At 42.8% G+C, this 25,972-nt stretch overlaps 1 protein-coding gene and 1 pseudogene across 3 annotated transcripts; one reads left to right on the top strand and one right to left on the bottom strand.

The window, feature by feature from the left end:
* Positions 1-5,634: 5,634 nt before the first annotated feature.
* On the bottom strand, positions 5,635-25,418 carry LOC109907479 (BCL2/adenovirus E1B 19 kDa protein-interacting protein 2). 3 transcript variants are annotated; one of them, XM_031793565.1, is made up of 11 exons: positions 25,186-25,418; positions 24,814-24,878; positions 24,540-24,643; positions 24,319-24,392; positions 23,982-24,221; positions 23,450-23,656; positions 23,145-23,247; positions 22,908-23,039; positions 9,431-9,517; positions 9,039-9,137; positions 5,635-8,505 (listed from the first exon to the last, which is right to left on the bottom strand). In XM_031793565.1, exons 3-11 carry the CDS (start codon positions 24,575-24,577, stop codon positions 8,481-8,483), a joined length of 1,005 nt encoding a protein of 334 aa, XP_031649425.1. In that variant the 5' UTR covers positions 24,578-24,643; positions 24,814-24,878; positions 25,186-25,418; the 3' UTR covers positions 5,635-8,480. The 3 variants fall into 3 exon arrangements, with proteins under 3 accessions (XP_031649425.1, XP_031649424.1, XP_020361049.1); XM_031793564.1 differs by having other exon boundaries at positions 24,540-24,878; XM_020505460.2 differs by lacking the exon at positions 24,814-24,878 and having other exon boundaries at positions 25,186-25,417.
* LOC109907480 (guanine nucleotide-binding protein G(s) subunit alpha pseudogene) lies at positions 21,256-24,812 on the top strand (annotated as a pseudogene).
* Positions 25,419-25,972: the final 554 nt, after the last annotated feature.

Below are 25,972 nucleotides of genomic sequence, written 5' to 3'. Positions count from 1 at the left end.
GACCATATGACATTCTCCCAATCTTCTTCTGGATCATCCAAATGCTCTCTAGCAAACTTCAGATGGGCCTGGACATGTACAGGCTTAAGCAGGGGGATACATCTGGCACTGAAGGATTTTAGTCCCTGGCGGCGTAGTGAGTTACTGATGGTAGGCTTTGTTACTTTGGTCCCAGCTTTCTACAGGTCATTCACTAGGTCCCCCTGTGTGGTTCTGGGATTTTTGCTCACCGTTCTTGTGATCATTTTGACCCCACGGGGTGAGATCTTGCGTGGAGCCCCAGATCGAGGGAGATTATCAGTGGTCTTGTATGTCTTCCATTTCCTAATAATTGCTCCCACAGTTGATTTCTTCAAACCAAGCTGCTTACTTATTGCAGATTCAGTCTTCCCAGCCTGGTGCAGGTCTACAATTTTGTTTCTGGTGACCTTTGACAGCTCTTTAGTGGAGCCATAGTGGCCATAGTGGAGTTTGGAGTGTGACTGTTTGAGGTTGTGGACAGGTGTCTTTTATACTGATAACAAGTTCAAACAGGTGCCATTAATTCAGGTAACGAGTGGAGGACAGAGGAGCCTCTTAAAGAAGAAGTTACAGGTCTGTGAGAGCCAGAAATCTTGCTTGTTTGTAGGTGACCAAATACTTATTTTCCACCATAATTTGCAAATAAATTCATAAATCCTACAATGTGATTTCCTTTTCTTTTTCTCATTTTCTCTGTCGAAGTGTACCTATGATAAATTACAGGCCTCATCTTTTAAGTGGGAGAACTTGCACAATTGGTGGCTGACTAAATACTTTTTTGCCCCACTGTATATATTGGCATCTCTTTGCAGCCAAGCAATTCTACTTATTATTTTTTACATTTAGCAGACGCTCCTATCCATTTTCATCCCCCCCCCCCCCCCCCCCCCCCCCCCCCCCCCCCCCAGATTGCCCATGGGACTCGAACCCACAACCTTGGCGTCGCAAGCGCCATACTCTACCAGCTGAGCCTCACGGAACCTACCCTACAATTGTTTTTTTTGCTCAGTGAGTTCTCTCCTGTCCTTACCATAAGGTTTTCAGCTTCTCTCACCAGGCACTCTTCAATGTTTTTTTGTGTTTTTTTTTGAGGATATTAAACCTTCAACACTCTACTTCCTCTTTAACAATGGATGCTGTTTCTATATAAAACATTGGGCATAGCCAATAGTTATGGCGCTTGGCTGCAAACACACCACTACACACATGGGGCCTGTCCTTGGCAGAGCCCAGCAAAAGCCCATCGCCTGAATGAAGGAAATCTATGGTCCATTGTACTTCTTGATTACACTAAAAGCCGCCGGCAGATCAGATCGGGCCTGGAACAAGATAAGAGCTCCTTTTCATTGCGTTTCAGCATGAGAAGTTGGAGCTGTTGGTTAATATATAACATGGGCTGTTTATATCGGGCCTCCAAATAATGACTGGTAGTGGTGGTTCTGTAATGAATCTTACACAATGACTGATGGTAGTTATCAGACGACTGAGCCACTGCTGAACTTGCTGTACTGCAGGTCCTGTTTTACAACCCAACTAATGGAACATGCTGTAATGTCTCCAACTGTATTTATGGATGATGTTATACAATTCTAATGAATTATACTAGGGATTAAAGCAGTTCGGAGGTTTGAATGGGTCGTGGGTGCCCGAGATAAAAAAAAAAATATATATACAATTTTTATAATAGAAAATATTCCAGTCTGAACTTAAATGACTTAAACCAGGTAGAGAATGTGTAGAAATGATAATGAACTTATTTTTTAATCATTTAACTTATCATATAGAAGTGTTTGCGACATACCATATATGGACATTGAAAACAGAAGCCAATGATGAGATACAATATCAAACAAACCATCTACTCTGTATACAACCCAGAACAGCATATCATGATTTTCTAATCAAGGGCTTGAAAACAAATCTTGATGCATGCACAGTAAAGAAAGTAGCAACATCAATAAAATCATCTCTAGATTCAAAACACCTATTTTAAAGACCTGAATGACTCAAACTTTGGACTTCTTTTCCTATAGTGTAGATGGGATCGGCCGAGCCTGATTTCCCTAACTGTAAACCTCGGCCTGGCACGGGTCTCACACTTCATACACTGTTCTCTGTTCCTGTTTATTGAGTTTCCCCACATCTACCTCACTTCCTCTCCCTGTAAGGGTCCTTTTCCTGTGTGTCTGGTGGGTCCAAACAGCCAGTCTCACCTTCTGCGATCTGGGCCAAATTCCCCACTCCCTCTGTTCCTTTATTAAGTGCTGTGTGGAAGGGGAGGAAGCTGGTAGAGGCCAAACACCCTCCCACTGTACCCAACAGAGCTCCTAAAAACAACACATTCACTCCTGTACTGGATAACAAGTCACAGTGTATAATGGGTTCTATTGAGTGCTAGCTCAAGAATTAAGTTGAACATGAGACATTGGGGTTTATTCATAAACGTGTTGATCACATGGAGTAGTTTCCTACTTAAAGGAAAATACAGCAGACGTTTCCAGAATCCAATTTGGTAAAACTTGGTGTTTTAAGAAAGCATAATCTAAGTTCCATAGATGTACTTCCAATGGATTTGATGAGGGATTTACAAGCATGTTGTTTTCTCTTGGTAGACAAACATTTGAGAAAGTTACGTTATTAGGACAAAAATTTAAATAAAAGGATGACATGAAATTACCCCCAGGTGATGCTTCCATCATAGGCAGTCAGCTACAGTGAACAAAAATATAAACGCAACAAATTTTTTCCTATCTTTCATGAGCTGAAATAAAATATCCCAGAAATGTTCCATATTGTCATGCCAAATTTGTTTACATCCTTATTAGTGAGCATTTCACCTTTGCCAAGATAATCCATCCATCTGACAAGTGTGGTATATCAACAAGCTGATTAAACAGCATGATCATTACATAAGTGCACCTTGTGCTGTGGACAAAAGGCCACTCTAAAAGGTGCAGTTTTGTCACACAATACAATGCCCCAGAGGTCAAGTTTTGAGGGAGTGTGCAATTAGCATGCTGACAGCAGGAATATCCACCAGAGCTTTTGCCAGAGAATTAAATGTTAATTTCTCAACCATAAGCTGCCTCCAACATTGTTTTAGAGAATTTGGCAGTATGTCCAACCGGCCTCACAACCGAAGACCATGTGTAACCACGCCAGCCCAGGACCTCCACATCTGGCTTCTTCACCTGCAGGATCGTCTGAGACCAGCCACCCAGACAGCTGATGAAACTGTGGGTTTGCACAACTAAAGAATTTCTGCACAGACTGTCAAAACCCATCTCAAAGAAGCTCATCTGTGTGCTCGTCGTCCTCACCAGGGTCTTGACCTGACTGGAGTTTACTGGGCAAATGCTCACCTTTGATGGCCACTGTCACGCTGGAGAAGTGTGCTCTTCAAAGATGAACCCTGGTTTCAACTGTACCGGGCAGATGGCTGATGTCAATGTTGTGAACAGTGCCCCATGGTGGCGGTGGGCATAAGCTACGGACAATGAACAGAATTACAATTTGGCAATTGGAATGCACAGAGATACCGTGATGAGATCCTGAGGCCCATTGTTGTGCCATTCATCCACCACCATCAACTCATGTTTCAGCATGATAATGCACAGCCCCATGTTGCAGGGATCTGTACACAATTCCTGGAAGCTTAACATGTCCCAGTTCTTTCCCTGCATACTCACCAGACATGTCACTATTTGAGCGTATTTGGGGTGCTCTGGATCGACGTGTACAACTGCGTGTTCCAGTTCCCGCCAATATCCATCAACTTCGCACAGCAATTGTAGAAGATTGGGACAACATTCAACAGCCCACAATTAACAGCCTGATCAACTCTATGCAAAGGAGATTTTGTGCCGCATGAGGCAAATAGTGGTCACCAGATACTGTCTGGTTTTCTGATCCATGTCCCTACTTTCTTTTAAGGTGTCTGTGACCGACAGATGCAGATCTGTATTCCCAGTCATGTGAAAACCATAGATTAGGGCCTAATTAATTTATTTTCCTTATTTTTCCTTATATAAACTATAACTATAAACTGTAGCTCAGTCAAATCTTTTAAATGGTTGCATGTTGCGTTTATATTTTTGTTCAGTGTAATTTAAGCAATAATAGTTAATGATGATTAATATAAAACCGGTTGCTTCCCAGCTAGCACACTTGGTTCCTTGGAAGTTGTGGGAACGCAAGTCTTTGGTTTCTCATTGGTTCTGGGAACAAATCCATACGTTTTCTGAACAGTTTTTTAAACACTTTTTGACTGTTCTGGGAGGTTGCAATTAGGTTCTGAGAATGTTTTATTATGGTTCCGTGAAGGTTTTCCTGGGAGGTTTTAACGTTCTGAGAATAGAAATTCTAGGTTATTTGCAAGTAATTAAATAACATTCTGAGAATGTTTCAATCATATTTAATAACACAGCTTAGGTTAACTGTTTTGAACTCCAATAACAGATTGAATGCTGAAGTACACGGCTATTCATTTGCTTAACCATGCAAACGCATATTTTGTATTGTGGCACGGCATCCGTGAGATTCTGTTCTCTATCCATGGAATTACTCCACTGCACCAGCAGGATGCAGCTAGCATGCCACGTTCATTTTAGTCTGTTCAAACAGACCCCATTTCAAAGGAAACAAGCACTCATTAAGATCAGGTTGGGACAATTTAGTGGGCGCAGTCAACACACCTGAACATACTTACCAATGTACACTGAGCATACCAAACATTAAGAACACCTTCCTAATATTGAGTTGCACCCCCTCCCCAATTTGCCCTCAGAACAACCTCATTTCGTCGGGACATGGACTTTACAAGGTGTCGAAAGCGTTCCACGGGGATGCTGGTCCATGTTGGCTCCAATGCTTCCCACAGTTGTGTCGAGAATGGCTGGATGTGCTTCGGGTGGTGGCCCATTGTTGATACACACAAACTGTTGAGTGTGAAAAACCCAGCAGCGTTGCAGTTCTTGACACAAACCAGCGTGCCTGGCACCTACTACCATACCCCGTTCAAAGGCGTGAAAATATTTTATCTTGCCCATTCACCCTCTGAATGGCACACATACACAATCCATGTCGCAATTGTCTCAAGTGTTAAAAAGCCTTCTTTAACCTGTCTCCTCCCCTTCTTCTACACTGATTGAAGTGGATTTAACGAGTGACATCAACAAGGGATCATAGCTTTCACCTGGGTTCACCTGGTCAGTCTATGTCATAGAATGTTTTGTGTACTCAGTGTGTATGTTTTTAAGTAATATTCTTAGAAAGTTCTTTGAACAATACTAACATGTTGTGTTTTTTTATGCAACGTTTTCTTAATATTCTGAGAGCATGACTTTAAATAAAACCATGAGGAAACCTGCAGAAAAGGTTATGCTGAAATACTGAAATTCCCACGGAAGAATGTTGTTTCTTAATGTTCCCTGAGCAATTTGAGAACATGACTTTAAATTGAACCACGAGGAAACCTGTAGGAAAGGTTATGCTGAAGTACTGAAATTCCCACTTAAGAAGCATATGGTTCACAGAACTTGATGTGCCCAACTGGGTTATCTATTCATCCCTGATACACCAGCTTTGTAGGCAATTTGTCTGATACACCCTTTATCTCAGTTAATTTCGTTTTATTGCAAATGGATGAATCAATAAAGACATCATCAGTCACTGATATCATCACCTGTTATTTAAACACACACCCTTATCAGCACTGACAGAGCATTACAATAAAATATATTTTAGATAGTGTATTACAATAATGAACTTCATTGTCTAAATGAACAGTCATCTGGATATGGAAGAGAAAAAAAACAAACACAAAGAATTATCCGATAATGTCATATGAGCAGGGGTGCAACTTTCAGTGGGGACATGTCCCCCGAACATTCTGAAATTGTATTTTTGTCCCCCCCAGTTTTATTATTGGAATGTGATACAAAACAAGGAAACGTTGTTCTTTAGGACCATGCGGAATCCTCTGAGCGTTAGGGTAGGTTGGCCTTCTAGGCAGAGTTGCTGGCCTCCTAGGCAGAGTTGCAAAGAAAAAGGCATATCTCAGACTGGCCAATAAAAATAAAAGGTTGAGATGGGCAAAAGAACACAGACACTGGACTGAGGAACTCTGCCTCAAAGGCCAGCATCCCGGAGTCGCCTCTTCACTGTTGACGTTGAGACTGGTGTTTTGCGGGTACTATTTAATGAAGCTGCCAGTTGAGGACTTGTGAGGTGTCGGTTTCTCAAACTAGACACTCTAATGTACTTGTCCTCTTGCTCAGTTGTGCACCGGGGTTACTGGTTAGGGCCAGTTTGCTCTGTTCTGTGAAGGGAGTTGTACACAGCATTGTACAAGATCTTCAGTTTCTTGGCAATTTCTCATATGGAATAGCCTTCATTTCTCAAAACAAGAATAGACTGACCAGTTTCAGAAGAAAGTTATTTGTTTCTGGCCATTTTGAGCCTGTAATCAAACCCACAAATGCTGATGCTCCAGATACTCAACTACTCTAAAGAAGGACAGTTGTATTGCTTCTTTAATCAGAACAACAGTTTTCAGCTGTGCTAACATAATTGCAAACGGGTTTTCTAATGATCAATTAGCCTTTTAAAATGATAAACTTGGATTATAGCTAACACAACATGCCATTGGAATACAGGAGTGATGGTTGCTGACAATGGGCCTCTGTACGCCTATGTAGATATTCCATAAAAAAATCTGCCGTTTCCTGCTACAATGGTCATTTAGAACATTAACAATGTCTACACTGTATTTTTGATCAATAAAGATGTTATTTTAAAGGACAAAAAAAACATGCTTTTCTTTCAAAAACAAGGTCATTTCTAAGTGTCCCCAAACTTTTGAATGGTAGTGTAAGTGAATTTGTCCCAATACTTTGGTCCCCTAATATGGGGGGACTATGTACAGAAAGTGCTGTAGTTTCTAAACGGTTCACCCGATATGGATGAAAATGCCCTCAAATTAAAGCTGACAGTCTGCACTTTAATAGTCATTGTATCCATATCAAATCCAAACGCTGGAGTGGAGAGCAAAAACAACAAAACGTGTCACTCGCTAGGTTCCCATCCAACTGGCTACAGATTTTCATGCTAATACTCTAGAATCGGCATATAGAAAATGTGTGCAATTTCCCACCAGTGGTGTGTTTCCACAAAATTGACAGTGCTTGATAACGTAGTGCACACAAAATGTACATTTTTGCTTAAGTTTTCATGTACGCATAAAAATAAAAAATGAAATATGTTTCCATCGCATTTTCAACTCTGCTGATAGTTTTGTCACAGAAACTGTTGCATTTAATAGCAAATGTGCCCACTCTGGTCTTGGTACGTGCTCTCTAGCCAACAGCTTGCAGATACAGTGTGGGTAGGTTGTGCTGGGTCTAAAGGCTCTGCATGGTCAATCTGTCATCTGCAGTGGCCGTACAGCATTTACTGCTATATGGTCTCTGCAGAAGTCAGGGCATTCATACTTCTTGTGCTTTGCGGAAATGTTGTGAAGGGAGTTGTCAAGGAAGTGAGTTTGTGTTAATACAGGACCCCATCCCGCCCCCATCTACTGTCAACCAATCATGTCAATACGGAGCTATACAGAGCCCTCTGCATTGTCACAAATTTTGGGAGGCTCACGGCGATGCGGTACGGGGATCGATTTGGCCTCCACAAGCCTTCAGAGGCTCTACAATTGCTTCACATCCTCTGTAAGAATCACATATGCAGAGCCAGCATAAATTAGCTTTAAATCTACATGATGAGATTATTATGGATAAGAGGTGAGAATATTTTTATTGGTCAAAAATGGCAGTCAAGCACTGATCATCATGTCACCAGAATAAGACCCTCAATATTTATTGGAAAGGGGCGTAAAGATCACATTGCACTTTCACCACCCTGTAAAATCCATCACTTCATCTGTAGCCTAATAATCTGCATGGTTTCCTAAATTGTAGCGGGAGAACCACGCCCCATTACATCGCGTGACTCCAAGTTACCTTCGATATGGTGGTTATTATATCAATATTTGTGCATGAAGGCATTTCCACTGCCATTTCTCACATTATTAATTTTACTGACTCAAAAATATCCCGACATGTCGAACGAACAAATGATCTGCCTGCGTTTATAACATTGTAGCGAAACTTCCTGTTTCCATCAGCTGTTGTTTAAAAAAAATATTTTATATGGTATGATTTTACTGCATAGAAACTGTGGATGGAAACGTGGTTACAGTCTCGATACCTTTGGAGCTCAGTGTTTCTTCTTGCGGTCCTTCAGTAGATGCTTTGGTTAAAGTTGTCTCATAGGACAACTGACGTGAGATTGGGCAGCCAGGTTCATCTTCCGTGTCAAGTAATTGGTTGACAGATTTGAGCCTTTGTTTAGTCCACTGTTTTGTCTTCAAGTCCCTTTGCACTGTGGTCCAGATCAACCTTTTCAGCATATCACCTGTCCATATTCTCGTCAAACCTGTGTGAATGGAAATATATTGAACCGGACTGAAAAACAATAAAACACATAAACGCAGCCAATACATGTTCACGAATCATCATAATAGAAGGATCTCACTGTTTATTTTCTTTCTGTTTGAAATGAATACTTTTATTTGCTCAATGGTGATGAAGAAAAACTAGATATTCGTCATACAATAAACATATGAGGTGATGGGCTTTCCCATTTATGGGTTCATTAATGTAGCTTATTGTGAATGTGTGATGGTGCTTTCAAGAGTACTGGGAACTCTGGGGAAAAAAACGAGGTCAAATAATGACGTCAGTGATCTTAAGGTCGGAAAGTAGGAGCTGTAGAAAGAGACCTTAGTTCCCGACTTGGAATTCTGAGTTGACCACTCAAAAATATTTTTCCCAGTCGGAGCAACGTTTTAATAATTTTTTTTTTACAAGTTCACAGTTGTCTTAAACGCACTGAGGTCGTAAGTCAGAGATTTCCGAGTTCCCAAGTGTTTTGAACGTGGCATGAGAGAGTCTGATGGTGTCACTCACTGTCTGACGCAGTCGGGGATCTGCACACGCTCAATAGGGATGTGCTGGGACAGCTCCCGAAGGCTGTCGATAAACTGAAGCTTGCGACTGAATTTGGAGCTGTGAGGAGGACAGGATCGGAAGCCATTTGTTTTGTGTGACGACACAGAGCCAACATGTAAAAAATAAATAAAGATACAGTAGTGGGCAGCATCGTTTAAATAAAATAAATATACAATTAAGATTTGTACTATTACAGCTACAAGATCAGGGCGGCTGCTCAAACAGTGCTATGGCCATTGTTCTATAGATGTCCCTTTTGCTTCATGGAGTAACAGGGCCCATTGACTCAACAACAACAACAGCAACCCTGACCGACTGGACTTGGTGTCTCAGGGGATGGTGGCCCTCACCTGATGAAGGGCTTGATGATGGTGATCAGGGCCTTGATGTACCAGGTTGGGTGTACAATGTACAGACCTTTCAGATTCTTCCTCAACCTATGAGAGAAACAGAATCAAGTTTAAGAGTAAAGGTAACAGTTGTTCATTCAATCTGTCAGTATATCTTCTGTAGATTTACACTACCACTCTCACATCACCATGATTAAACCTTTCCATAAAACACGTATGTCTACCAAAAGTTACTTTAGTGCCTCCAAAAGGTTATTTGGGGCCCAGTCTGTGTGACTCCCCAGGCAGGCGCAAACTGTTAAGTAAGGGGTCTACCTCACTCACCAGTCAAAAGTTTGGACACACTTACTCATTCCAGGGTTTTTCTTTATTTTGACTATTTTCTAGATTGTAGAAAAATAGTGAAGACATCAAAACTATGAAACAACACATATGGAATCATGTAGTAACCAAAAAAGTGTTAAACATATAAAAATATATGTTATACTTTAGATTCTTAGAAATTAGCCACCCTTTGCCTTGATGACAGCTTTGCACACTCTTGGCATTTTCAACCAGCTTCATTGGATACAGAAGATAGCCATATTTGGTAAAAGTCCATATTACAGCTTAAATAAGCAAAGATAAATGACAGTCCATCATTACTATAAGACATCAAGGTCAATCAATTCGGAAAATTTCAAGAACTTTTAAAGTTTCTTCAATTGCAGTCGCAAAAACCATCAAAATCTATGATGAAACTGGCTATCATAAGGACCGCCACAGGAAAGGAAGACCCAGAGTTACCTCTTCTGCAGAGGATAAGTTCAATGGAGTTAACTGCACCTCAGAAATATGATTCACAGAGTTCAAGTAACAGACACATCTCAACATCAACTGTTCAGAGGAGACGTGAATCAGGCCTTAATGGTCGAATTGCTGCAACAACTATTAAAGGACACCAATAAGAAGAGACTTGCTTGGCTTGGGCCAAGAAACTTGAGCAATGGACATTAGACCTGTGGAAATCTGTCCTTTGGTCTGATGACTCCAAATTTGGGATTTTTGGTTCCAACCGCTGTGTCTTTGTGAGACGCAGAGTAGGTGGACGGATGATCTCTGCATGTGTGGTTCTCACCATAAAGCATGGAGGAGGAGGTGTGATGGTGCTTTGCTGGTGATACTGCCGGTGATTTATTTTGAATTCAAGGTACACTTAACCAGCATGGCTAGCACAGCATTCTGAAGCGATACGCCATCCCATCTGGTTTGCGCTTAGTGGGACTATCATTTGTTTTTCAACAGGACAATGACACCAAACACACATTCAGGCTGTGTAAGGGCTATTTGACCAAGAAGGAGAGTGATGGAGTTCTGCATTAGAAGACCTGTTCACCACAATTCACCGACCTCAACCCAATTGAGATGGTTTGGGATGAGTTGGACCGCAGAGTGAAGGAACAGCAGCCAACAAGTGCTTCGCATATGTGGGAACTCATTCAAGACTGTTGGAAAAGCATTCCTCATGAAGTTGGTTGAGAGACTGCCAAGAGTGTGCAAAGCTGTCATCAAGGCAAAGGCTGGCTACTTTGAAGAATCTCAAATATAAATATATTTTGATTTGTTTAACACTTTTGGTTACTAAATGATTCCATATGTGTTATTTCATAGTTTTGATGTAGAAAATAGTTAAAATAGTCATTTTCTACAATGTAGAAAATAGTCAAAATAAAGAAAAACCCTGGAATGAGTCGGTGTCCAAACTTTTGCCTGATACTGTACATGGGCCAAGTCAGACAACAGGAAGTGAGAGGGGAAGTTGGCTAGACACGGTCAGGTGTCAAAACACTAGCTCTATTGGAGCAAACATCACAAATAATAATGCTGGTTTTCCAGACACAGGTGAGCCCTACTCCTGGACTGAAAAGCATGCTCAATGTAGAACTATTGAAAGAGCTTTTTCATCCACAAACACTTAATCTTGTCTAGAAACCCATCCAATCCTCACCACTCATCCCCTACCCAGATGGTCATATGCCATCGCAATCTTTGCTCTCTCTCTCTCCCACTACTATCTCCTCTTCTATCATATCATCTCTCCCTTTGATAAATATTTCTCTGTCTTCTCTCCTGACTCTGCCTGTTCGACCCTACTATCCTCCCTTTCCGCATCCTATAACACAAACTGTCCCCGTTTCTCCTGGCCGGCTCGGCCCTCCCCTCCTGCTCCGTGGCTGAGTGACTCATTGCGAGCTTACAGAACAGGCCTGTGTGCAGCTGAGCAAAAATTTAGGAAAACTAAACTTCTGGAGGACCTATCATCCTGTCACTCCCTCCTCTCTACATGCTCTTCCTCTGTATCCATTGCTAAAACCACTTTCTATCACTCTACATTTCAGCTTCTGCCTGTAACCCTAGGAAACTCTTTTCCACCTTCTCCTCCCTCCTTAATCCTCAACCCCCTCCCTCCTCCCCCTCTGAGGAAGACTTTGTCAACCACTTTGAAAAGAAGGTTGACAATACTGTATATGCTCCTCCTTCACTCAGGCTAATGAGTCAACTGGTCCCACTCACACAGAACTACCCTACGCCTTGACAGCCTGCGACTAGTGTCCGGCCGCCCGACAACCTGCCCGCTCGATCACATCCCCTTCTCTCTTCTCCAGATAATCTCTGGCGACCTTCTCCCATTCCTCACTCCCCTCATCAACTCACTGGCTTCCCTCATCAATCCCTCTGACTTCAAATGGCCGGAGTTGCTCCACTCCGCAAGAAACCAACACTCAACCCCTATGACGTCAAAAACTACAGACCGGTATCCCTTCTTCCTTTTCTTTCCAAAACACTTGAGCCCACTGTCTCAGACCAACTCTCTTGCTATCTCTCTCAGAAAGATGCTCTTGACCCTGACCGGTCAGGCTTCAAGACGGGTCACTCAACCGAGACTGCTCTTCTCTGTGTCATGGTGGCTCTCCGCACTGCCAAAGCTGACTCTCTCTCCTCTGTTCTCCTCTTTCTAGATCTATCCGCTGCCTTCGACATCATGAACCATCATATCCTCCTCTCCACCCTCTCAGGGCTGGGTGTCTCAGGCTCTGCACACTCTTGGATTGCATCGTACTTGGAAGGTCGCTCCTCAGCTTGGATATCTCAGCTTGGAGGTCGGCCCACCATCTCAAGCTCAACCTCGACAAGACAGAGCTGCTCTTTCTCCAGGTGAAGGCCTGCCTGCTCCATGACCTCTCCATCACGGCCGACAACTCCACAGTGTGACCCTCCCAGAGTGCAAAGAACCTTGGTGTGACCCTGGACAACACCCTGTCGTTCTCTGCAAACATCAAAGCAGTGACCCAGTCCTGCAGGTTCATGCTCTACAACATCTGTAGAGTACGACCCTTCCTCACACAGGAAGCTGCACAGGTCCTAATCTAGGCACTTGTCATCTCCCGTCTGGACTACTGCAACTTGCTGTTGGTTGGGCTCCCCGCTTGTGCCATCAAACCCCTGCAACTTATCTTGAACGCTGCAGCCTACCTCGTGTTAAACTTTCCCAAATTCTCCCATGTTGCCCCGCTCCTTTGCACATTCCACTGGCTTCCATTCAAAGCCCGCATTCACTACAAGACCATGTTACTTGGCTATGGAGCAGCAAGACGAACTGCCCTTCCTTCCCTACCTTCAGGCTATGCTCAAACCCTAAACCCCAACCCGAGTTCTCCGTTCTGCCATCTTTGCTCTTTTGGCCCTCTCACCCCTACGGGAGGGAAGCTCAGTCCAGTCCAAGCTCTTCTCTGTCCTGGCACCCCAATGGTGGAACCAGCTTCCCCCTGATATGTTGTTGTTGTCCCACCTAGCTATCTTAAGATGAATGCAGTAACTGTAAGTCCCTCTGAATAAAGGCATCTGCTAAATGACTCAAATGTAAATGTTCAAAGAAAGGGTCCTAAACCATATTACAAAAAAATGAGTGTCTGAACTATAGGCAACCTCTAGAAATCCCTGCAGGGTTTTTCATGGATAATTCCTTACACATATTTGTATAAAGGGAAATAGGATATAATAATATAAATATAATAAATAAATAAATAATATAAAGGGAAATCAAGTTGAGACGTTCATTTCAACAACATACAAAGGTCAGTGTGATGGTCTTAGCAGCTTTTTTCCTCCTGCAGTTCACTTGAGACCTTTACTGGATCCAAACATTTAGTTCAATTATTAGGATTAGACCCAGGTCAAGGTTTACAGCATCAAAGCTTTCTGGAAATATGAGGGATTATGTTAGTAGCCAAGCTGTTTACAAGCCTTTGGACACTGTTGTAACCATCCTGAAAAAAAGAAGACTCTTTCCATTAGGGCACTCAATGTACAACGTTTTAAAAACGTTTTCCAACGGAAAATGACTATGCGAGTGTTTTTTTTAAGTCCATGTAGTCCGTTCTAGTTTCAGTTCATTTTCTTCCGTTTTGTGTCTAATGGAGAAAAAAAACTGGAATCTACTACCTCTTAGCCTGAGAACTGTAGGTTGGCTGTGCGGGAAGTAAGGAGGAAACTCAAAATTATGCTTTGGTTTTGATGCCATCCTCTGGCTGAAGAAGGAGTGCCAAAGCAGGCTCTCGTAATCTTGCTAAGGATGCTAAGGCCCAATGTGACACTATTATTGCCAGCTACTTGCTGTGGGTTACTTTCTATACTGTATAAGTACATATGGTTGCTACACTGCACATTCAAACTATCATACACTATTTTTTTAAGTGTGCATGGTATTATTTGGGAATATTTACTGAAGGTTTAACTTTATTTTGCTGTCTGCTGTTTTAAGTAATTTATAAATTAAATGTATTGGTACTGGTATAAAAGTAGCCTCCTGGTATAACTTTGTGATATAGTTAAATAGTAATTACATAGCAATTACCTAATGAGGTGCAGACTTGTATTAGATCAAGACGAGTCACAAACGTGATGGCTTGAGACTTGTCTTGGTAGCTTCTATTCTGTTTCACTACACGAGAGCGCAACGGTGGTGGACACGACTAGTCATTCCATGGTTTTTCTTCATTTGTACTATTTTATACATTGTAGAATAATAGTGAAGACATCAAAATGATGAAATAATAAATATGGAATTATGTTGTAACCAGAAAAGTGTTAAAAAAATCTAAATATATTTTCGATTTTTCAAAGTAGCCAACCAAATCTAAATCAAATCCAAATCAAACTCTATTTCTCATTTCATGTGCCGAATACAACAGGTTACAACCTTACCGTGAAATGCTTACTTACAAACCCTTAACCAACAATGCAGTTCAAGAAAGAGTTAAGAAAATATTTACCAAATTAACTAAGGTAAAAATAATAAAAAGTATATACAGGGTGTACCGGTACCGAGTCAATGTGCAGGGGTACAGGTTAGTTGAGGTCATTTGTACATGTAGGTAGAGGTAAAGTGACTATGCATAGATAATAAACAGTGAGTAGCAGCAGTGTAAAAACAAATGGGGGGATGGGGGTGGAGCATAAAGAACAGTCTATGACTTAGGTGACTAGAGTCTTCTACAATTTTTGGTACTTTCCTCTGACACTGCCTAGTATATAGGTCCTGGATGGCAGGAAGCTTGACCCCAGTGATGTACTGGGACGTACGCACTACCCTCTGTAGTGCCTTACGGTCAGATGCCGAGCAGTTGCCATACCAGGCGGTGATGCAACCAGTCAGAATGCTCTCGATGGTGCAGCTGTAGAACTTTTTGAGGATCTGGGGACCCATGCCAAATCTTTTCAGTCTCGAGGGGGTAAAGGTGTTGTCGTGCACTCTTCACAACTGTCTTGGTGTGTTTGGACCATGATAGTTCGTTGGTGATGTGGACACCAAGGAACTTGAAACTCTCGACCCGCTTCACTACAGCCCTGTCAATGTTAATGGAGGCCTGTTCGGCCCGTCTTTTCCTATAGTCCACGATAAGCTCCTTTGTCTTGCTCACATTGAGGGATAGATTGTTTTCCTGGCACCACACTGCCAGGTCTCTGACCACCTCCCTATAGGCTGTCTCATTGTTGTGGTAGCACTGTTGTGTCATCAGCAAACTTAATGATGATGTTGGAGTCACATTTTCTTGTTTGCTTATGGCCTTATATAGCTGGTTGAGTGCGGTCTTAGTGCCAGCATCGGTTTGTGGTGGTAAATAGATGGCTACGAATAATATAGATGTCACACCCTGATCTGTTTCACCTGTCCTTGCGATTGTCTCCACCCCCTCCAGGTGTCGCTTATTTTCCCCAGTGTATTTATCCCTGTGTTTCCTGTCTCTCTGTGCCAGTTTGTCTTGTATGTTTGTCAAGTCAACCAGCGTGTTTTTTCCCGTACTCCTTTTTCTCTTCTTTGCTAGTCCTCCCGGTTTTGACCCTTGCCTGTTTTCTGGACTCCATTCCCGCCTGCCTGACCATTCTGCCTGCCCTGACCTCGAGCTTGCCTGCCCTTTGGTACCTACTGGACTCTGAACTGGTTTTGACCTTTTGCCTGCACAATACCATTGTGTCTGCATCTAGGTCTCGCCTTGTGCCCTTATAACAGATGAGAACTCTCTTGGTAGATAGTGTGGTCTACAGCTTATCATAAGGCGTGCAATACCTCAAGACTTCTTTAATATTAGACATCATGCACCAGCTGTTATTGACAAATAGACACACACTCCCAGCCCTTGTCGTACCAGACGTAGCTTCTCTGTCCTGCCCATGCATAGAAAATCCCATCAGCTCCTTATTATCCGTGTTGTCGTTCAGCCATCACTCGGTGATGGCTGAAGATATTACAGTTAGATATTACAGTTTTTAATGTCCCGTTGGTAGGATACTCTTGATTGTATAACATCCATTTTGTTTTCCAATGATTGCACGTTGGCCAATAGAATGGAGGGTAGTGGGGGTTTACTCACTCACCTACGAATTCTCAGAAGGCAGCCTGACCTCCTCTCCCTTTTCCTCCGTCTTTTCTTCATGCAAATGATGGGATTTGGGCCCATTCCTGAGAAAGCAGTATATTCTTCCCGTCTAAATCATTAAATATTTTTTTTATCCAGGTCGAGGTGAGTAATCACTGTTCTGATGTCCAGAAGTTATTTTCGGTCATAAGAGACGGTAGCAGCAACATTATGTATTGTAACATTATGAACGCAAAAAAACGAACACAATGTCACGTGTGCTCCCTCTCCGGCCTCTAGGTCACCAGTCTGCTCATTATGGCGCACACCTGTCACCATCTTTAAGCGCATCTGCACATAATGACACTCACCTGGACTCCATCACCTCCTTGATTATCTGCCCTATATATGTCACTCCCTTTGGTTCCTTCCTCAGGCATCATTGCTTCCTGTTTCCTGTCTGTGCGTTGTTCATGTTTTTTGTTTTGTATTATGTTTCGTTCATTCATTAAATGATTCACTCCCTGAACTTGCATCCCAACTCCTAGCGCACACGTTATAGAATGAAGCCTCATCAAAGTGAAGCATCAGGGAGTGTTTTTTGTTGTTTTGGAGGTGATGTTGGGTCTGTCTGTCAGAACCGAAGCTACCTGGGAGGCCTCAGCCGGTTTGTCGGATTCCCATGCCTCGGCGGGTTCAACAGGTTACCCTGCCTCAGCTGGCTCGACGGGTTTCCATACCTCAGCAGGATCGACAAGCTTCCAAGCCTCTGCAGGTTCGATCGGCTCCCATGCCTCAGCTGGCTCGATAGGTTCCCATGCCTCAGCTGGGTGAACAGGTTCCCGTGACTCGACAGAGGCAACCGGGGAGGTCTCAGCCGGCTCATCAGGCTCTCACGCCTCAGCCGGTTCGTCAGGGTTCTGGACCTCAGCGGAGGTGACCGGTCTGCTCCTGATCCCTGGGATCGTCCCTGTGGTTGGTGTCCTGCGGCTGCAGCCACAAGCCGGGGAGGGGGTACTGTCACATATGTTCTCTCTCCGACGCTCTTGGTCGCCATGCTCCCGCGCCTCAGCCGGATTGACAGGTTCCCGTGCCATAGCAGAGGTGACCGGTCCGCTCCTGATCCCCGGGATCGCCATTTTGGTCGGCGTCCTACGGCTGGAGCCGTGTGTCGGGAGGGGGTACTGTCATGTGTGCACCCTCTCCGTCCTCTATGTCACCAGGCTGCTCATAATAGCGCACACCTGTCTCCATCATTACGCACATCTGTGCATAATGACACTCACCTGGACTCCATCACCTCTTTGATTATCTGCCCTATATTTGTCACTCCCTTTGGTTCCTTCCCCAGGGGTTATTGTTTCTGTTTCAGTTTCCTGTCTGTGCGTTGTTCATGTTTCTTGTTTTGTATTATGTTTCGTTCATTCATTAAATTATTCACTCCCTGAACTTGCTTCCCGACTCCCAGTGCACACGTTATACACAATAGCACAGTTGATTAGGAGACCGTAAAACGGCAGCTATCCCCTCCGGTGCCATTCTCTCCCTTTGCCTTGATGACAGCTTTGCACATTCTTGGTATGCTCTCAACCAGCTTCATGAGGTAGTCACCTGGAATGCATTTCAATTAACAGGTGTGCCTTGTTAAACGTTAATTTGTGGAATTTTTGTCCTTCTTAATGCGTTTCAGCCAATCAGTTGTGTTGTGACAAGGTAGGTATACATAAGGTAGCCCTATTTGGTAAAAGACCAAGTCCATATTATGGCAAGAACAGCAAAGAAAAACGACAGTCCATCTTTACTTTAAGACATGAAGGTCAGTCAATTCTGAACATTTCAATAACTTTTAAAATTGTGCAGTCACCAAAACCATCAAGTGCTATGATGAAACTGGCTCTCGTGAGGACCACCACAGGAAAAGAAGACCCAGAGTTACCTCTGCTGCAGACGATAAATTCATTAGAGGTAACAACCTCAGAAATTGCAGCCCAAATAAATGCTTCACATAGTTCAAGTAACAGACATCTCAACATCAACTGTTCAGAGGAGACTGCATGAATCACCAATAAGAAAAAGAGACATGTTTGGCCCAAGAAACATGAGCAATGGGTATTAGATCAGTGGAAATCTGTCCTTTGGTCTGATGACTCCAAATTTGAGATTTTTGGTTCCAACCGCTGTGTCTTTGTGTGATGCAGAGTAGGTTAACGGATTATCTCAGCATGTGTAGTTCCCACAGTGAAGCATTGAGGAGGAGGTGTGATGGTGTGGGGGTGCTTTGCTGGTTTTTATTTTTATTTTTTTATTTCACCTTTATTTAACCAGGTAGGCTAGTTGAGAACAAGTTCTCATTTGCAACTGCGACCTGGCCAAGATAAAGCATAGCAGTGTGAGCATACAACAAAGAGTTACACATGGAGTAAACAATTAACAAGTCAATAACACAGTAGAAAACGAAGGGGGGGTCTATATACAATGTGTGCAAAAGGCATGAGGAGGTAGGCAAATAATTACAATTTTGCAGATTAACACTGGAGTGATAAAAGATCAGATGGTCATGTACAGGTAGAGATATTGGTGTGCAGAAGAGCAGAAAAGTAAATAAATAGAAACAGTACGGGGATGAGGTAGGTGAAAAGGGTGGGCTATTTACCAATAGACTATGTACAGCTGCAGCGATCGGTTAGCTGCTCAGATAGCTGATGTTTGAAGTTGGTGAGGGAGATAAAAGTCTCCAACTTCAGCGATTTTTGCAATTCGTTCCAGTCACAGGCAGCAGAGTACTGGAACGAAAGGCGGCCAAATGAGGTGTTGGCTTTAGGGATGATCAGTGAGATACACCTGCTGGAGCGCGTGCTACGGATGGGTGTGACACGGTCTGTGATTTATTTTGAATTCAAAGCACACTTAACCAGCATGGCTACCACAGCATTCTGTAGCAATTCGCCATCCCATCTGGTTTGCGCTTAGTGGGACTATCATTTGTTTTTCAACAGGACAATTACCCAAAACACACCTCCAGGCTGTGTAAGGGCTATTTGGACTGCAGAGGGAAGAAAAATCAGCCAACAAGCGCTCAGCATATGTGGGAACTCCTTCAAGGCTGATGGAAAAGCATTCCTCATGAAGCTGGTTGAGAGAATGCCAAGAGTGTGCAAAGCTGTCATCAAGGCAAAGGTTGGCTTCTTTGAAGAATATCAAATATCAAATATTTGTTTAACACTTTTTTGGTTAGTACATGATTCCATTCCATATGTGCTATTTCATAGTTTTGATGTCTTCACTATTATTCTACAATGTAAAAATATAAAGAAAAGCCCTTGAATGAGTAGGTGTGTCCAAACTTTTGACTGGTACTGTAGTTAAATAGTTACATAGTAATTACCTAATGAAGTGCAGACTTGAGTTAGATCAGGATCAGTCACAAATGTGATGGCTTGAGACTCGTCTTGATAGCTTCAATTCTGTTTCACTACACGAGAGCGCAACAGTGGTGGATGGTGGATCAGGCTATCAACTACTAACCTGGCCGTGTGACTCACAGCACAGGGAGAGCTGTGACCACACTGGCCTGGATAGGAGGCCATTTGTTAATGCAATATTCGCTCAGAAATTGTGCAATGGATTTCACTCTTTTTTAAATTTTATTACAATTTTTTCTCAGGGGTTGAGAGCTATCGTTGTTTAGATTTGAAAATCCAAACATTGTAATGGAAGGGGGCTGTATGTGGCTGTGCCTGTGGGTGTTTGTGTGAGAAAGACACAGAGGGGGGCCAACCAGTAAAAGCACAGCCCCCTCCATTATCAACGCATTGTGCCAACAACATCAAAGAGCCATTCCCGACTCTGAAGTCAGGAGGACTTCAAGAATTAGGCGTTAACCAGACTAATTAGCAACTGGGCTGACTTGACTTTGAGTAGGGACGCTACTATATCATTAATAAAAACATATTGCCTAGCTGAATAAAATAAAACATGATGTTATATAATGATGTTGAAGCACTTTGCCCTGGTGACATGAAGGTCCTCCAATGTCACTGTTGTTGTATACTCAGGACTGTGGAAATTCTGGGAAATACTCTTCCATTTTTAATGTTCCTGCCAAAACCTCTGCTATGAGGTCCTGTTTGTTCAGTAAGACCCATACAGGAAGGGTCCCAAGTGGCGCAGCAGTCTAAGCACTGCATCTCAGTGCTAGAGGCTTCACTATAGACCCTGGTTCGATCCCGGGCTGTATCACAACTGGCTGTGATCAGGAGTCCCATAATAGGGTGGTGCACAATTGCCCAGCATTGTCTGTTTAAAAAAAAAAAAGTGTGTGTTTTTTTTTTACACCAGGTAAATTGACTGAGAACACGTTCTCATTTACAGCAACAACATGGGGAATAGTTACAGGGCAAAGGAGGGGGAGGAATGAGAAAATCGTAAACTGGGGATTATTAGGTGACCGTGATGGTTTGAGGGCCAGATTGGGAATTTAGCCAGGACCCCGGGGTTAACACCCCTACTCTTATGATAAGTGCCATGGGATCTTTAATGACCTCAGAATTAGTGGGGGGTTTGGCAGGGGAAGGCCATCATTGTAAAATAAGAATTTGTTCTTAACTGACTTGCCTAGTTAAATAAAATGGACCATAGAATACTACAAATCAACAGGTTTTAGGTGGAGTGTTTGCCCTCATTTGTGTACAGCCAGATCTTATCAGAGCAAGATGGACATTAATTAAGCACCACACCCTGGGTTTATTCATATTCAACACAATAATTCTGCTTCTAAACAAACTCCTAAAACAAACAACACGTTTCCACAAGCAGAGTCATATTTCACCAGATGCTGCGTAGGGGAAATTACAAGGTTGGGAAATAAAGGATATAAATCTACAATTTGCGCAATGCTGCTACAGCAAGACATTCGAATCAGGGAGGAGCTTCGTGTAATGATCGCTTGCGCCCATTTTAGTGGAATTGTGTAAATATTGTTTCAGAAGTTTACTTTTTAATGATCTTTCTTCCACTTGCTTTACTGTCGTTGTGGTGAAGGGAAGAGCATATAGCCATGGCTGCGCTTTGACAGAACTGCAAAGTTTTGAATTCTGGGCTACTCGTGAAAATCGGTCGGTTCTAGAAAATACCGCTAAAGTTCAGTGTGGCTCCACAGTACGACATCGTGGGAATCTCGATTCGAAAACTCATTGCCTGCATTTAGACTTACTGCTGAATGTTTACATTTACACTACACTTGAGGAATTCATTGCGGATTCACAGTGAAAACGTTCTAGGAATCAACCTTCTGAGAGTGGCAGAGGATGCTTTCAGTGTCAGACCCCCCCGAGTGACATTTTCTTAATTTCTGTATTTTTTTCTTAGGCATGCCTAGGAATCTAGTATTATTGAATTAATATGGGTTGCCTGTGCAGTAAAGATCAACGTATTGAGAAGGCACGTAAAGAATCAAACAAAAGGATTAATAAACAGCTTCAAGAAGACAAGCATAATAACCAAATGACTTGCCCGCGCCAGTTGCTGCTGTTAGGAGCTGATGAATCTGGGCAACGCACGATAGTAAATCAGATGCGCTGTTTACATGTGGAACCCACTGCACAGGAGAAAATGCATTACATACAAAACAACAGTAAAAATGCTTCAGGGATGTCCGAAACATTTTTCGAGATGGATGGTATCCATTTTCATGTATCTAACGTTAGAGGTCAGAGGTACGAAAGCAGAAAGTGGATGCGGTGTTTTGCTGACGTCTGGGATGTTATTTTTGTGGTGGACAGCAGCAGCTATGACATGGTGATTCAGGAGGACAGCCAGACAAACGGGCTGCAGGAGGCCCTGAACCTCTTCAAGATCATCTGGAACAACAGGTGGCTAAGGACCCTTCCTGTCTGGGTCTTACTGAACAAACAGGACCTCCTAGCAGAGAAGATTTTGGAGGGGAAATCAAAAATGGAAGAGTATTTCCCAGAATTTGTACACTACACTATGCCGGAATTTTCAACACCAGTACCAGGGGAGGACCTTCGTGTCACCAGGGCAAAGCACTTCATACATGATGAGTTTCTGAAGATCAGTACAGCAGGCCAACTAGACGAAAGGGACTGTCATCTGGTTTTCACCTGTGCAGTTGACACGGAAAACATCCGTCTCTTCTTCCGTGTCTTGACAGATAGCCAGCTTGGTAGATTTTCGACACTGAGACACTTATTTTTCACCGACTGAGACAAATTTCAATGATTTGATTACTTGAGACTTAATTACCTTGGCATAAAATAAAATATCTTGAGATTTGACTTTGGTAGTGTTCCAGGCCAACTACATTGCAGTTGCCAGATCGCACAATGCCTGAATAGGTGTTGAACATATCCACTAACCACATCATATAAAATAGCACTCTGACTGCAATGTTGATGACTGCAATTTATTCGCCCTGGAACATGGCCTACGACTTGTAGACTCCGCTGACATGAGATACTTTTGAGTTAAAATATTTTTGTACTGTTTTGTTACTCACTGTGGCATATAGTTTTCTGAAATAGGACCGCAAACCAAAGCCAATTTGAGTAAACAGAACTAACCTTCTGTCAACGGTGGTGTAACACTCTCTGAGCCAGCCAATGGTGGGGAGCTTGTCACGCTGGGCCATGGCACACAGGTACACAATGACGTAGTTCTCCGCAACCATCAGGTCCAACGTTCCCACAACGTACCTGCAATGTTTAGTGTTGCTGTGGTTAGGAATGTCGACCTGAAAAGTGGCCAATTCAGATAGTGTTTTACTAAGACTGTAGCTTCTCATCAATTAGCTCTCAGACCTGAACAGGTTGTCCATGACATGCTGGTAGTTCTCCATGTTGTTTTCAGGGAGATAGCAGGAAGAGAACACAATGATGTCATTAGACCCTTCTCCATAGTAACCTGGAAGGAAAACAATATTTGGATGAGGCAAAAATGAACATGCAAAAAATAAGTGAAGATGCTCGTTCTGTCATCTGAGTTGATCGCACAACAAACGGTCACATTATCCGAATTCCATGAGCCTGAGGAAAGCTCACATTCTTGCATAATGTCGGTTAGGTAAATGCGACAGATTAAGTGAGTGCTGGGGTTCTGGACTCACCCCCATGTGACAATACTCGAAGGAAAGGTTCCAGTACACTCATGTTGACCAGACTCTCCTGAAGCGGATCTCCTGTGCGGAACCGGCGCCACCTAGTGCCCTGGCTGTCCACTTGGTCTTGGTCAAGAGAGCCCACTCCCATCTGCTCTGGTACTGACCCACGGGCCTTATGGAAACGGGATGCCACTCCCAGACGAAGCAGGTCATCTGTGAATGGGAATAATGTTTCAATGGTCAATTTCCCATACCGTACTGTAGATAACAAAATGCATAGATGGAGAGTGGTTGTGTACTGTCTATAATATATTATATCTATGGCGTCAAGATCACCTAATGCAAAGCATATATAAAGGGAATAGCTATATATTATGAATTGACCAAAATAGCCTATTTGTGTCTATCCCATGGGAACAATATAATCAAAGTGAAAGTTGTTCAATAAGTTCATTGGCTGATCTTGGACCTGTGAGTGAAGAAACGGACCAAAGATAAAGGCTGTTAGACTGTCCTGTCCACTGCACCCAGTTCTCACCCTCCAAATCCATGTCGTGCACTGGAAAATGGAGGGACTCGCTGTCCGAGGGCGTTTCCATGGCATCCAAGTCGATGTCCAGCCCCAGATCGTCGTCATCAGGGGAGGGAGAGAGGGCAGCTGTGGCATAGTCGTCGGACACCGCCGAGTCACTGCGATCCAGCGTCAGACTTAGGGCGGGAGCCACCAGACGCTTCTTCCTGGGTCGGGGCCCTGTCAGAGCCAGGCTGCTGGGCGGGGCTACCATGACATTTAATCCTCATGATTTGCATTTATATGGAGCTTTATAACAGTGACTGTGATGTTACAACATTGCCATTTTGAATTGAAGTGTTACCTGGCCTGTCATCGGCAGCTAATGTAGGGTTCCCCGAGACTGCATCTGTGCCATGAGCATTCCTGGGAGGTGACCTACAATGTTTAGAGAGGTCAACAATTACATTTCTATGGAATTCTTATTAGATATAGGTGTTTCATTATGATAAAACACTTGTTTTGATATTTGGTATGTTGATAATATAACAAGAACAATTCAGTCTGATGACCATAACCTCTGACCTGGGAATGTAAATGTCCTCTTCCTCTCTTGGCTCCATGTTGTTGCTGTGCTGGTTCTCAGTGCCAAGTGTCCTGATGGGATGTTGTCAAGAGTAACAGCAGACCTTTTGGCCCGGAGAAATGAAAAGTCCAAACCGCTATTACAACTCAGGAGCAACTTTAGCTGTGACTTCATATGTTTATTTGAGGAGAATAAAGAGTGTAAAAAAGAAAATGATGATGAATGTCATGGACATAGGGTAACAAGTAAACAAATAAATACTGTAGCACCTACAGGTTCGTGTCGGATCAGTTCTGCCAAATGATCGTATACTGAGGGATTTGTTCCTGTGCTGGTCTCTAGTGGAAAACGCACAGTGTTCATTTGTATTGAGTGCAATAAATGTAGTGCGCTATATAAGCCAAGGCTTGTCAACAACCACTGTCTGTCACCATGTTGTACTTTCTTTTTCAAAGCTTGTGTCATAATGAAAAGGTAGAATCACTTGTAGAATGTAAGACCCTTACACCAGTGCGAACACATTCAATTGCACCAATATCACCAAGTTTGTCTTGGTTAGATTCATGTGAATACGTGGTAAACAAAACTTGAGACAGGAACGCATGTGCACAGACACAATACAAAGCAACAAATGTGTAACGTTACCTTGTTGGTGGTGTTTGGTTGACAGGCCGACAAAACTTTTCAATGCCTTTGTTAAAAGTACAGCAACTGTACAATGAGTAACCTTTGAGTGAAAGAGGTAAACGTTATGGTTTTGCTGATCTCATGACGAAGCTTCAGATTGCACTGACACAATTGCCACACCTGAGAGTCAAGGTGTGGTGTATTTATTGCCAGTGCAAGCCCATCCCGGTAACTGAGGCAACAGGAATTAACTGCACAAGCTCCGCTTTAGGGTGAAAACATGCACGTACATGCAATGCTTGTTCAGAATTCATGCAGTGTAGGCTATTGGGCTGTATGACATCACAGAGAATCAAACAAAAGAATCAGCACTGAATCTCGTGGTACATGATTGAGGATTTTTTTTCATTGTTATTTATACTATAAAACACATACAGACATCCTAATACCTATTCTGAATCTCAAATGTATGGCCTACTGTAGATTTGAAAGTTCCATAGAAAATTGACCTAAGAGATTTTGTACCCAAGTATGTTTCGTGCACCTGGTACTTCCTTGGCTATCTACACATTATTTGCTGGCTCAGCATTGCACCATGAGTACTTATCTTGTAATTTTGAGTAGTTACATTTTTCATAGTAATCACATCCCTCTTCAACATTTCCTCATTCAGTCACCACAAACTGCCTATGTATCTTAAATATGTTTAGAAACAAGAGAAATTGCCAAGCATTCATATACTGATAAACATAGGGGTTGACCTTTGGAGTTGACAAAGCCCGTTTGATAGCTTAGGTCTTTGCTT

Source organism: Oncorhynchus kisutch, linkage group LG17, assembly GCF_002021735.2.
Source record: "Oncorhynchus kisutch isolate 150728-3 linkage group LG17, Okis_V2, whole genome shotgun sequence".
Classification (NCBI taxonomy): domain Eukaryota; kingdom Metazoa; phylum Chordata; class Actinopteri; order Salmoniformes; family Salmonidae; genus Oncorhynchus; species Oncorhynchus kisutch.
This window is presented reverse-complemented; position numbering and strand designations above follow the sequence as displayed.

Bases quoted from the DNA above. Each gene is read 5' to 3' on its own strand.
- LOC109907479 (XM_031793564.1), bottom strand. From the start codon at position 24,577: ATGGAGCCAAGAGAGGAAGAGGACATTTACATTCCCAG. The intron at 23,657-23,981 runs GTGAGAACTGGG...TCCCATTCACAG, and splicing joins GCACGACATGGATTTGGAGG to ATGACCTGCTTCGTCTGGGA. The intron at 9,138-9,430 runs GTGAGGGCCACC...TCCTCCTCACAG, and splicing joins ATCATCAAGCCCTTCATCAG to CTCCAAATTCAGTCGCAAGC.